Genomic DNA, 14,611 nt, shown 5'->3' on the forward strand with positions numbered 1-14,611 from the left:
TTATTTATTTATTTATTTATTTATAAAATATATTTTATTGATTTTTTACAGAGAGGAAGGGAGAGAGATAGAGAGTTAGAAACATCGATGAGAGAGAAACATTGATCAGCTGCCTCCTGCACATCTCCCACTGGGGATGTGCCCACAACCCAGGTACATGTCCTTGACCGGAATCGAACCCGGGACCTCTCAGTCCGCAAGCCGACGCTCTATCCACTGAGCCAAACCGGTTTCGGCATGATTGCCATTTTAAAAAGAACTCAAACTAGAAAAATGAAACATGCTTGGTATTAAGCAATAAAACAAATAGTTGGACACTGAGTAGATATGGAAAGTACCTTCCCTCCTTATACCTTCTTACTCTAAACAAAGAGAAAAACTGGACAGAATAATTATCTAACTAAAAGCTCAAGAGCAACATAGTTGTTGTACTGAGGCCGATTCGTTCATAGGTCCCAGAAACTTTATGGTAATCCATCAAAGCAAAGTAAGAGATAAAAAATAAACCAACAGCTGCATACTGCATCAATCTTCTGGTAATTACAATATACACTAGTCTTGCAGTCATGCAGTAAATACATCTGTCTTCCCCATTCTTTTTTTTTTTTTTTCCATTATCAATCACTTCTGTCAACATCTAACAAAATACCAATGTATCCTGGAATCCAGTTTGGGAAAAGTAGTTCTTTGTTGTAGAAGTTGGTATCTGATACTTTACAAAATACGAAATATATTACTCACTCTTCTGGTTTGTTCTGATTCACAGCTGTCACTGTAGTATTTGTCCATGGAATCTGATCACCTGTTCCTGGTTGTCCAAATTGGTTATCAATTGCTTCCAATTCCAGCTCAGGTAATCCTGATGATAGAAGCAAAGGTAAGAAGTCAGTGTCACAATGGAAGATAAAATGACAATATTTTCCAGAAGTAGTAGATAGTACAGTAGAGTGAGATTTCAGTTATATAGTATTACTTCAATGATACAGAGTCACTTATTCAGAAACTTAAACTATCTAGAAGGTGGCCACATAATAACAAGTAAATGACAAAGTGAGAAAAGGTCTGTGAATCAAAGAAAACCTGATGTTAAAAAGTTTGCACAGAAGTTGATGTTACCATAGGAGAATCATTCCAGACTATTGGAAATTTTTCAAAGATAATTATAACCATTTTGGTTAATGAATTTTTCAGTTTACAGCACATCAGAATATGCTATAAGTAGGGACAGTGTTATTATCATGGTCTGAGAGCTGTAAGCAAAAAGTAAAATATACTGCATAAAGGCACAAACCAAAGGGCATAGCCTTTAGGGCAGTGGTCGGCAAACTGCGGCTCACGAGCCACATGCGGCTCTTTGGCCCCTTGAGTGTGGTTCTTTCACAAAATACCTACTTCTGCGCATGGGCCATGAAGTTTCAATTGCACTGTACATGTGCGTCCGCATGTGGTATTTTGTGGAAGAGCCACACTCAAGGGGCCAAAGAGCTGCATGTGGCTCGCAAGCTGCAGTCTGCCGACCACTGCTCTAGGGTCATTCAGTAAATGGACAAAGCTCTATAGTTGTTAATCTGAAAATATAATAGTATAATAATTGATGCTTATAATGACAAATGAAAAAAGAGATTGAATTATGTTTTGTAATGGAAGAAAACAGTATATGCATTTTTGAAAGTTTTTGTGGGGGGATTTTTTTTGAAAGCTTTGATTATTTATGTACCACTTATGTAGGAAAAACACTGTAAATAAATTATAGAAATTTAGGGACTGATAAATAAATTATGGAATACATAATTATAATGTGCTGTTAAATGAAACAGAGAAAAGCATAATCCAAGATATTATGTTCAGAATAATTCTATTTTTACAAATTATTTCAAATATCAACACACAAAAATTCTGTTAGGCTATCTATCCTTGGTAGATTCTAGGTAGTGAGATTAAGAATAACATTTATTCTCTTCTAAGATTTCTAATGATTGCTTATAATTTATAAAATGAACATATATTAAATAATTAATCATTGAATGGGCTGAACTGTATTCCTCCCAAATTTATATGCTGAAGTTCTAACTCCCAGCACCCCAGAATGTGACTGTATCTAGAGATGATTAAGTTAAAACAGGGTCGTTAGAGTGGGCTCTGTGACTGGTATTCTTGTAAGAGGAGATTAAGGCACAGACAGCACAGACAGAGGGACTACCAACCATGAGGACACAGCAAAAAGGCGGCCATGGGCAAGCCAGTGAGAGAGAGTCCTTAGAGAAAACCAAACCTGTCAACACCCTAACTTTGGACTTCTACCCTCCTGAACTGTGGGGAAATAAAGTTGTTGCTTAAGCCACGCAGTATGTGATAGTCTGTTTCGGCAGCCTGAGAAGACGAACACAATTTTTAAAAAATCAAAGTATAGTTAAAAACTGATAGAGAATAAGGTCAAGGTGACTTAAGATTCTTCTTTCCAGCTGCCTGGAAATCTTGGTAAACTTCCAGGAATTGTGTCATGACAACTAAAAGCTGCTGTAAGATTGAAATAAATGAGTCTCACAACTGATCCTGACAGAAGAGGGACAAGACAGGCCGGGAACCCAGGCAAATTTTGAAAGTGAGCTGGTTGGTTTCTTTTAATTTCAAAGTCACACAATGGAGTTGCCACCACTGTGTGTTTTTTTCAACTTCAAAATGAGAGAGGTGAGGATATCTGACAATCCTATCTTCATGAATTTGAAGTGTTGTACTATTGAAGTGTTTCTTTCTTTTTTTGTACATAAAGTTTATAGCTCCTTTATTCATTGATTATCAAAACTTAAAAACATCAGCTATGTCCTTCAACAGAAGAACGGATAAATTATGGTCCATCTATACAATGGAATATAATACTAGTGAAAAACGAGATGCTATCAGACCATAAAAAGACATGGAGAACATCACAAGTGTTTCGTAGTTAGGAGAATGCTCACATGGCTAGAGCAGTAGTGAATTATTTCAACACAGCTGTCTCCTAAACAGTGCTCCATGGAAAATTCATTCTATGGGGTCACATGTACTTTCTGAGAAAAGGAGTTCCATAATCGAGAAAGAAATTAAACTAATTTCTTTAACATTTCTTAAAACCTGTAATATGCATTGTGAAATTTTAATGAGGAATGATGTAGGTGCCATGTAGCATTTGGTTCAGTGTACTTTAGCACAAAGTCCTTTTTTTTGGCAACTCTTAGGACTAGTGTTCAAGACACTCGGGGACACACAATCTGACCCAGTTATTATACTTCTGAAAGCCCTGCAATGGAACGTTTGGATAAGAATACAAAATCGCTCTCCTTAACATCAACTGCTCACCTTAACATTAATTACAAAAAGGTAGATGCTACACTGTAATTTAAAATACACAAGTTGGCCGAACCGGTTTGGCTCAGTGGATAGAGCGTCGGCCTGCGGACTCAAGGGTCCCAGGTTCGATTCCGGTCAAGGGCATGTACCTTGGTTGCGGGCACATCCCCACTGGGGGGCGTGCAGGAGGCAGCTGGTCGATGTTTCTCTGTCATCGATGTTTCTAACTCTCTATCCCTCTCCCTTCTTCTCTGTAGAAAATCAATAAAATATATTAAAAAAAATAAAATAAAATAAAATACACAAGTTGATCCGGAGTGGCTCAGTTGGTTGAGCATCATCCTATGCACCGAAAGGTTGCTGGTTCAATTCCAGGTCAGGGCACATACCTGGGTTGTGGTTTAGTCTCTACGGAAGGCAACCAATTGATGTTTCTCTCACATCGTGTTTCTGTCTCTCTCGTTCTTCCTCTCTCTAAGCATGTCCTCGGGTGAGGATTCAAAAGAATAATAAATAGATAAATAAATCACACAAGTTGATTGAGGTCATAAGTCTAAATGTAACTGTATATTATTTACAGTAGCATTAATGAAAAGAGATTTCACTCTTGATAAACAAAAGCTCTGCGAAGTAACAGTGACTCATTAAACATGGAAATGAGGCTTTTGTCCCCCACACGTACGGTTCAGCCTGGAAGTGGGTCTGGCAGTGGTGGCCGGAAGTGAAGCGGGCAGGATCTCGGATTTGATGGTGACACTGCTGACCGCACCATCCATCCTCTCTGCCTCACATAAGCCTGGCAATGGGGCTGCCTTCTCCAACGTGGGTAATAACTGATCAAACTGGTCAAGGTCAGCTGTAAACTAAGAATGGAAACCAGAGTTAGTTGGAGAAAGTATATTCTATACTTTCACCAGGAACAATGTAGAAAAAAAGTTGCTCCTTTAAACTCTATGAATTAAATGCGGCTATGAAAGAATGAAGAAAGAAGAAATAATTAGAAAGACTGAGACCTCATTGAAATTACATGACCTAACGATTCCACTGGAAAAAATTTGAATGCTTATGATATTAATATATTGCAGGATATAATATACACATATTTATCTAACATATCTCTGTATAAAACTTATGTATAGGAAAAAGATTGAACTGGAAAGAAGTGTTAAGAGTACAGTGACAGTTATCAATGGTAATTTTTTTGTCATATTTTTTCAAAATTTTGTGAAATGATTTAATGATGGAATAAAAAATTTACATATATATTTACCTTAATATATCTGTCTTCTAGGATAGATAAGGAATCCCAATACCTGTCTGAGGTTATGCACAGAAAAAAACTGGCCTTTATTTCACTGTATTCTTCTTCTTCTGTTACTCTGAGATAAGTCATCAACATAAAATGTCTACCTATTTGTATTTCATTATTTAATTCAACAAAAATTTATAGTTCTAGATTGTATAAATAGAACCATATGTATGTATTTTTAAAATGTCTAGCTTCTTTTACTTAGCATTACATTTCTGACATCTTGCTGCATGTAGTAACTCACTTGTTTTTATTGCTGAATAGTGCCTCATTGTACGAATGTGTCACGGTATATCCTTCTACTGTGATATATTTGGGGGTGTTCCCAGTTTGGGGCTAATGCAAATAAAGCTACTGTGAACATTTTTGAATGTGTCTTTTGTTACAAAAAATACTAACCATAAAGTAAAAAAATGACAAACTGAACTACATTAAAATGAAGAACTTCATAAAAAATCACCAACAACTGCCCCTAGAGGCGTTGCAGGTGTGGCTGCCATGTCCCGCCTGCGTCATTAGGTGGCAGAGAGCAGAGAGGCTCGCCTATGCCCAGCGTCCTGGCCGTGAGCACCTGGATGGTTGATGGCTTGACACGCGGGAAAAAAAAAAAAAAATCACCAAGAAAAAGAAAAGGCAAGCCACAAGACAGAGAAGATATCTGCAAATATAAAACCAATAAAGAACTCATTTAAAGTACATAAAGTACATAAAGAACTCTTAAAAGTCATTAGGAAAAAGACAACATATTGGGCAAGACATTTGAGTAGGCAATTTACAAAAGAAGAGATCCAGAGAAATTGAAACTATGAGATACCACTACACAGACCCAGAATGGCTAAAAATTAAAAGACTGATAAGACCAAATATTAGTAAAAATATGGGACAACTAGAAGGAATTCTCACACACTAGGAAAACTGGACTTATCTACTAATGATGAAAACACGGTATCTTATAATTCTGCAATTCCAATTTTAAGTCTGAACTAAGCAAAAATGTGTGTGCACGTGCATCAAAACAGGTGTACCAGCATTGTACGCAACGACATTGTTTAATACAGCTGTTATTTTTAAAGTTAATTTTATAGAGAATTTTAATTCAGTCATTATTTAAAACTGTTTTCAGCCTAAAAAACATGACTTTTAGCTTAGTTGTACTAAAAAACATGAGAGAAAGCTCTATCCTCAAAGAGCACACAAATAAATAATCAAAACAGTGTTATTACAATAGTAAACAGAGACAACCCAGAGCACTGTCAAGCGCAGAGGAAGGACATGGCTAACGAGGACCATGGGGAAGGCTGTACAGCGATGATGTCTGGATTGGTTTGTGAAGATGGGTTCAGCAGATGTAGAAAGGGGGGCAAGGCAGAGGATGCTTAGAAGAGGGGTGTATCCCAGGAATGGCAAGGACTTCCATGGGCCTAGAGTACAGTATGCCTGAGGGGAGAGAGCTTGTTGAAAGATGAGAGAAGAAAATAAAGCTGGTTCAAGAAAAAGGACTTATGCATACTAATTTGAATCTTGTCTGACAATGGACAGCCTTATTGATAAACTGCTCTGTCAATACATTTCTAGCTATTTTATGGATGTCTATATCCTGTGTAAATACTTTGTAAGCTCCTAGAGAGGAAGGACCATATTTTCTGTTTTTCTTAAATTCCTTCGGAGTCCACAGCAATGATTCAATACAGGAAGCTGCCTGTTAATTTTTACCCCACCTTCACCCCAGCCTAAACATAGAGGTAGTGATTCCATAACAATGTGTGCAGAGATTTACTGACATTTACTTCTGCTTCAGGGCATGTTACATACCCTACTACCCAGAATATTCAAGTCCTTATTCTGAAAGGGGCTTAGTATGGTTAGAATCAGATGAGAAGAAAAACAGCCGTAGAAAATGTTTCAAAAGAAACGAAACAGCAAAACAAGACAATATGGGCAGCCTCATCTACCTTTTCATTTTTCTCCCATGTCATTTACATCAGAGTGTCCCAAACTTAGCTACACATCACAGTTCTCTGGGGAACTTCTTTAAAAAATAGATTTCTGGGTACTATATTCTCAGATAGTATATTCAACAGCTAAGGTTGGGAGGAGAGAGCAGGAAAGGTATTTTTAAAAATCTCCAAAGATGTGAACTCTTGAGTTTATAAAAAAAAAAAAAATTTACTTTCTTAAGATGATGCCTTAATATTATAGCCCTCCAAAGTTCCAAAGAGCACTTCTGAAGGCACCCTATGATTTTTCAACCATTGATACTAACCTTTTAACATATACCCAATGGATAGGGCAAAACAGCCTGAATCCAAGTCTGGTTTAAGATTGGTGTAAAATAAATGAAAAGGAAAAAATTAACGAGCGATGTTCATTCTATGAAGTGAGGTTTACCCACCTGGTTCTGGGACTCCAGTTTGATTTCCTCAGGGGCAGGTTTGGTCATTGGGGTCGGGTTTGTGTTACAAGGGTCCATCTGTTCTTTCTTTTCCACTTTCACCTTTACATCATCCAGGCTCAGGTTTGGAGTTGATCTTAAATCTTTCTCATCTTTGTCTAAAAGGTAGCGTAGGAGTTGATGGTCTTTTGATTCTTTTTTCTTTGACGCATCCATTTCTAGTTTTATGGAGTTCCCTTGTGCCTGTCCAGTCACTGACACAGAAGCAGATGCACTGTCCTTTTTATCAGGCTCGACGGACAAGGTGGTGAGATCCGAGGGGCTCCCCTCCTGCAGGAGCCGGTGTAGAATTTTGTGCCTTTCTGTCAGTGAGCTGTGAGAGGAGGGGCAAGAGCCGCCTGAAGAGTTAGCAGAGGCAGAGCTGGAAGTGCCAGTGCAAGACAGTACCTCTTTGCAACTTGTGTCTATCTCAGCGTGCCGTAACTGCTGCTCCGCAGTTGTTGTCAAAAGCTGCACTAGTTTGTGACTGGTCTGAGAGTATTTGTTGTCTCCATCTGACAGTCTGTCATTGTTATGCAGAAGCCCAGAATCCAGAGGTTTGCCATCACTAGAGCTGTTGTCAGGCTGAATCATTTCATTTAAAATGGACGCAATCTCTTTGTTATCTTTGGACTCAGCTTTTGCTGGCTGCATATTTAATCTGCTAGGTGAATTCTGTGAGCTTATCTGTCTGAGGACTGGCGAACTGGCAGAGAAGCCAACAGAGTTATTGGGTCCTTCACTCATACTCTGTAAAGATGTTCCTGGGATGCTGGAATAAGATCGGCTACTATTGTTACAGGCAGTACTTGTCATGCCACCAGGGGAGCTTAATGTTGGGATATTAGGGGGAAAGGAATTGTTAGGCATCCTGGGCCTTGTTGCCAGTCCAGAACTAACTTGCCTCCTTGGAGACATGAACTGTGCGAGGGACACTCCTGTACCTTCCATAGGAGAATTACTGAGGTTTAAAGAGGGATTAGTGCTCTGGGAACTGGCCTGACCCTGGTTTAAGGCAACACCGGCTACAATCTGACTTCCAGGTGAGCATCCGAAACTCCCTTGGCTGTTGCTAGAATTACTGTGACTGCTGCTATGAAGGTCTGAGCTCTGTTGGCGGTTTACTCTGGTGGATACCATGTTGCTGTTGGATGGTGGCAATGAGGATGAACGGGCCAGCCCATGAGCTGGAGAGATAGTAGGATTGATGGAGGGGTTTACTCGGGGAATTGACATTCCAGAATTAGTGTCATCTTGAGGAGAAAGACCACTGTGTTCCCTAGGGGAGAAAAGACATTATTATTCAATCATCTGTATTGGTTTCGATTCAAATATTTTTGTGATGCATATTATAAAACAAGACCATTCACTAAGGAAAAACAGTGCACTGTGAAATACTAGCCGCACTTAATAGGAAGTAGAGCCGTGCTCTTGTAAATTTGATAATGGTTTCTGTTATATGGGAACAAAATCTTTCTTGGACTTGGGAAAAATATCTAATATATATACTTTTTATAATTTAGTACAAATAATTAGCATTATAATAATTTTGGTTGAAAGATAAACTTCCCACATCTCTGCTCACAAAGCATTTATTCATGACTCCCTTGTTAGTGCTTTTAAGTATTTCAACTCCAGAGAGGAAGACTGGGTAAGGAAAATACTGTGTCACTGATGTAAAAATTAAAAATGGTGACATGCTGACATAGCGGATGTTTTGAAAGAGAAATCACAATATGAAAAAAAGAACTGTGTTAATTCTATTCACAAGCATAAATTAAACTAAAATTAGGGAAAAGCAGAATACTAAATTCAGATTTTCATCGAGTTTTTTACTCAAATCCATAATTATGACAACAGATTTGTGACCGGTATTACCATGTTCCAATAAGCAAATATATCAGATGAGGAAAAGATGAAGTGAGGGGAAATGTCCTTGTTTCTGTTTAATGCTAAATTTTAAATACATAGCTGTAAATGTATGATTTTGAATAATTCATAGGATAAAAGAATGGTCCCATGAATTTACCATATATGCCACATAAATTTACCATATATACCAATGTAAGACATGTTTAGAGAGGAGAACAAATTAGGAACAATGATATTAAAAAATTTCAAGTTGATAGTTTAATGATTTGCGTTTGGAGAAACTATCAACTTGAACTCAGAAGCCATCAAAGTTTGCCCTAATGAAAAGGAAACATTTAAAAATAAAATAACAATATTAATAAACTCTCAAATCTTTTATAAGGCCATATATGGAAAGTTGAAAGTTTTTATCCACTTTTTTGATTTTTCCTCTAGAACACATATTTTCAGCCTCACCTTTCCTGTCTCCCTTTTAAACAACAAAGCTACTGTTAGGTGACAAAACTATAAAACCCAATGTGGATATTTGGATTATATATACTCATCACACAAGTTTAATGCCTACTTTAGAATTTCTATTTTTCTAGCCATTAAGAGTATAAAATTTTTTTCTAAAAAGAGATATGTGAACTGACTTATTTCATATGAGGCTCTCCAAATAAGTAGTACCTGTCGATGATATGAATTCCCATGATGAAAGGTTGCATGTCTGGACTTTGAGGGCAGCAAAATTTACACTTGGTGTGGGCGCTAAGCATTGTCCCATCATTCAATATGAATCTATAGGATGGGCTGGAGGCAGTGCCACGAGTCATCACTGTTTCAAACAAAAGAGAAACCTAGTTAAAATTCTGACACTTGCACTTTGGGTAAAGGAGTTACCAAGCCTTACTTCTACCTAGAACTTCATTCTTAATATGCCCTCCCAAATGATGCCTCCTCAGATTCAAAGAATAGTTCAAACAAAACAGATCTCTGAGGGGGAACATGATTCTGGCTGAAATATACCACCCGATGACAAGTTTTAATTCACTCCTACTTGAATGGGTGCCTTTTCACATAAGTTATGATTATGAAGAAACCCCAACCAGAAAAAAACCAACCTTAATCTTTCCCTATAATAGGGCAGCTCTTTAAATTTATTGTGTCCATTAAAAATACCAGGACATTACCTTCTCCCCTCTCACTTTCAGTATTATGTTTAACAAGTTTTTTCCCCTTTACTGGCTGATTTTTAATAACAGCTTTATTGAGATATAATTCACATATCATAAAATTCGCCCTCTAAGTTTTGATTTGTTTACAGAATTCCTTAACTAAAAGTCAAATTTAATTTTTCACTCAGAAATGAATTCCTTACTGAATTCCTTACCCATCTCAATTTCAGCCAAATCACTGGCACATTTACCAAATATAACACAGAAAGAAATTTAGTTTCTAATGAAAAAATAGATGATGAAAAAGAATCACGAAGGTCCTGTCTGACAAATTATTATATTCATATATGTATTATTTTTGATGGTTGAATTTAGCTTAGTAAGCAAATTAAGATAAAGCCAATGATTATTAATATAAGGAACAAAAACTTGGTTAAAGCAGTCAACTCACTATCTAAACAACATAACTTTCTTTTGTAACAAAGCTTTTACTAACAGCAGACAAAACTCTAGCCATATTGGTAAGTATTGTTAAATATAGGAAGGCCATGCCAAACTACTAAGTAAGAAAATACTGATCTTTAGTAATACAATATAATCCTATTTTAAGAAAGATTTAATAGGTAGCTTCAGCTATACCAAGCTTAAAAATCATATCCATGGAAACACAAGCATTACTACCACAAATTAAGATTATAATTTAGCCTGTAATAAATGCACTCCTATTTTCCAAAGACATTTCAGGAAAGACTTCAAATACATTTTAAAAACACGTGAAAAAGACTTAAAATGACATATTAATAAATAACTTCTGCAGCTATATATTACTTTAAGTCAGGGGTTCTCAAACTTTTTAAACAGGGGGCCAGTTCACTGTCCCTCAGACCGTTGGAGGGCCGGACTATAGTTTTAAAAAAAACTATGAACAAATTCCTATGCACACTGCACATATCTTATTTTGAAGTAAAAAAACAAAACGGGAACAAATACAATATTTGTATTTGCACGTGGCACGTGGGCCATAGTTTGAGGACCCCTGCTTTAAGTAAATAGAAGACATGTTTTATCTTATTGTCTTGTGTATACCATATAAACTGAGGAGGGTATAATCTGTTATAAATCTATACCATCTACCTAAGTACCAAAACCAGGATATAAACTTAATTGAAACAGTTAAAGATTTATGTGCAAACAACTGAATTCCTTACCTATCTCGTAATTTCAGCCAAGTCACTGGCACATTCACCACAGATAACACACAAAGAAATTTAGTTTCTAATGAAGTAACAGATGATGAAAATGTCTTTAATGAAAACTAATAATTTTTCTGTAAGATTATAAGTAAATGTTTGCAATAGCAAACCCTAAAAAATATTAACAATTCCTGATTAATATATTTTTGGAAAATACAATTATGATAAGAAGTGGCCTTTTGAGATAATTAACTTTTGGGATAATGATAAAGCTACAGTTATATAAAGGGCCAGAGAAAACACAGTATATTTCCTGTTATTTTGCATGTGTCATTTTGTCTTTATCCTCACCACTGTCGACTGCTCTTCAGGATTTCCCATCTCTGGGAAACCCTCACTGGCTTTTCACCACTGAACTAAAGTGTCCAGTATGGTAGCCATCAATCACATGTGCTAATTAAATGTAAGATTAAATAAAATTTAAAATTCAGTTCCTCGTCACATTAGCTACATTTCAAGCACTCATGTGGCTAGGGGCTCCCATACTGGCAGCACAGCTCTGTACAATCTGACTTGGACTTGAATTTCCAATCTTATTTCTCATTGCTTCCTAAACATTTCTTCTATATCTCTTTGTAGGAGGTAGATAACTTTTTACACACTTCTTTTTCTTTTTCAGCTCAAATAAACATAAGGGCACGTTTTATGCCCCATTTTTGTTTCTCACTCTCCATTGAATCTTGAACTATGATGCTATGCATATAAATTCATACAGTAAGTACTTGCTGATTGATTCTCAACTTAAATATCACCTAAATAGGGTAATATTGACCATAACTTTTCCTTAAATGATAAGATTTTAACTCTTGGCTTTGTTCTCAAATGCTTATGTTTCAATTTATGTGTCTGCTCTTGTAGGAATCTAAACTTACTTTTGTAATAGGAATGGAGACAAATTTCTTGATTTATTGATAAGAAATTTCAGGAAGAACTAGAAACTCAGGCTAGCATGGGAACATTAAGACACTTAATGTGGACTACAGAAACATCAATGGTCTTTTGGTAATTGTGCTGCCTTAACTTGTAGGACCATATCTAAAATAGTAAAAATTCCAAAACTGGAGAATCCTTATTGATACAAGGACATGGTTACACTTTAATGTTTGAAGTTAATTATTGATTTTGGGTGAGAATATGTAGAGTAAGACTTAGCACATCATAATTCACACATCACTCTTTGAAATAAAAAACATCAATATTAAATATAGTAAAACTTTAATTAGACTATCCAGTTAAAACTTTAATAAAGACTATCCAAAAAAAAAAAAAAAAGAGACTATCCAGTTAAATCAAACACTTCTAGTGCTCAGTTCAGATGGAGAGGTCAACAGGCAGGCAGCATATGGATCAAGAACCTAGGAGTCAGATTCAGGGTTGAATTTTTCAAGTTTAGGACTTAATAATGCACATTAACCTTTGCCCATCATCACTAAAATTTAGCCAATAATGTTGTGAGATAGTATCTAGCCTGGAGCCTAGAATAGAATATAGCAGAAACTGAATGTATATTCCTGAATAAACACCCCCTCCAAAAAACAGTAACAACAACAAATAAACAGGTTCCAAATTATATATGTCCTGAATCATATACACATTCAGCTGATGCCTAGACACCATTTATACCAATAACTGCAACCCCATAAAACAATCACTAATCTTTTGAATTAAGGTATGAGGAAGGAAGTCACAATTGTTTACAGAGCTGTTTGGATGAACATTTGCTCTGCAAACCAAATTATACCCATAAGTGGGTTTCAAGATTTAGGCCTGGACAAAACTATTTAAAATCTCAGTTTGATCACACGTTCTGGCCTTATTTTCTTATCTAGTTTTGCCAGGCATATAGTTAGTATTTTGATCCCTGATTTCTATGTCCATTTCTAAAAATTTAGAACACTTAGTGGGAAGGAATATTATTACTGACATCCCAGAACCTCTTCAAAGAACCTTTAAAATGGCAACTGTTCTTGTTGTCTCATCCCTCCTTCTCCCCCTCCCAGAATAGGCCTCAATAGAGCTACAAAGCAAAGGGAGCCACTTTCTCTGGTTATAGCAGCTGTAGAAATAGAGCTACTTGGGTTTTTTACTCCACCCAATTTGATGCTGAGTTATCCTCAACAACCATGTTAACTAAAGGGGCAGGTTAAAAATGTGTGTGGCAGGACAGCACAGGTCAGTGCTGGTAGAGATTTCTTTTTCTTTTTGGTATTTCTCTAGATACATGCAGAAATAATGCAATTTTAAAAACTGTTATTAAGGTAAAGGAAAAAAATTACTCCTAGATGGTTGGAAATTTTTAATCACCAATGAATAAATTCTAGTCAGTATATCAAAATTTCTAAACAAAGAAAAGTAACTCATTTTAAATTTTCTAAATAAAATTTGCATAAAAAGATTTTAAGTTAAGTCTGTTATCTGAACCATGGAATTATCCACATAACACAAGTCTTAAAGAACATTCTTGCTTAAATATTAATCACTATATATGGGTATTAATCATTTATTGGGTATTTATGTTTTCCAGCAATGCTTCCAAACTTCTTGATATTATAAACTGCTTCCAACTGTCTTGTGATATTTTTTAATTAAAATTATTTTGTGATTATAAAGTTAAGATAATAGAGAAATGAGCAAGAATAAGTAAAGTCATTTGTGATCCATCACTCAAAGATAACCACTGTCAACATTTTGCGAACCTTCTAGAATTGGATAAATAGATATACAAGGGTGAAATCGTACTATACATATATGCTGTGCTTTCTTAAGCTATTTTTCAATGTAACAATACATTACGAACATCTTTCAAAGACAAATGATCCATTACATCATTGATAATAGGTAAACAGAACTTTCATGTAACTTTTCTAGACTGTCTAGACTCTAGCCCAACATTTCCCATGACCACTACTCTCCCTAAGTGCTAATTGATGTGCTACAGATATAAGTATTCTGAGGAAAAATAAGTCTGGATAACAAAGTCATTGTTATGGTAGAACTTCCCAGAAATTTAAATTCCATAAATATGTCTAATGAATCACCAAACGCGGGAGATTAAAACATTTCCCAAACTTAATTCAGCAGGAAACATCATTTCTAGTTGTAGCTATGACTTGACTATCTTGTGGAACCTAGTGCACATTCCCAACATTTTCTGTAGGAAAACATCTTAGACTGTAGACTCTGATTCAGTAGTGTGGGTGGAGCACAAAAAGCCGGTTTAACAACTTGCCCAGATAAACTTTGGGACACAGTTTGGTGGGCA

The 14,611-nt window shown here is 36.1% G+C and overlaps 1 protein-coding gene and 1 non-coding gene across 12 annotated transcripts in view; one reads left to right on the forward strand and one right to left on the reverse strand.

The window, feature by feature from the left end:
* Positions 1-14,611, reverse strand: part of NCOA1 (nuclear receptor coactivator 1) — a 172,236-nt gene that overhangs the window by 39,509 nt on the left and 118,116 nt on the right. For all 11 annotated transcript variants that reach the window (XR_004971916.1, XM_036335193.1, XM_036335187.1 and 8 more), the window contains 4 exons: positions 9,609-9,756; positions 7,029-8,346; positions 4,010-4,190; positions 742-859 (listed from right to left, as the gene is read on the reverse strand). Coding sequence is in view for 10 of the 11 variants with exons in the window: in XM_036335193.1 (XP_036191086.1) it covers positions 742-859; positions 4,010-4,190; positions 7,029-8,346; positions 9,609-9,756 (1,765 nt within the window). In the remaining variant the exon portion in view is untranslated. The remainder of the gene's footprint in view (positions 1-741; positions 860-4,009; positions 4,191-7,028; positions 8,347-9,608; positions 9,757-14,611) is intronic.
* LOC118669567 lies at positions 5,102-5,231 on the forward strand. Its single transcript, XR_004972032.1, has one exon. It is a non-coding gene; the product is annotated as a small nucleolar RNA SNORA17 (small nucleolar RNA).

Source organism: Myotis myotis, unplaced genomic scaffold, assembly GCF_014108235.1.
Source record: "Myotis myotis isolate mMyoMyo1 unplaced genomic scaffold, mMyoMyo1.p scaffold_m19_p_14, whole genome shotgun sequence".
Taxonomy (NCBI): domain Eukaryota; kingdom Metazoa; phylum Chordata; class Mammalia; order Chiroptera; family Vespertilionidae; genus Myotis; species Myotis myotis.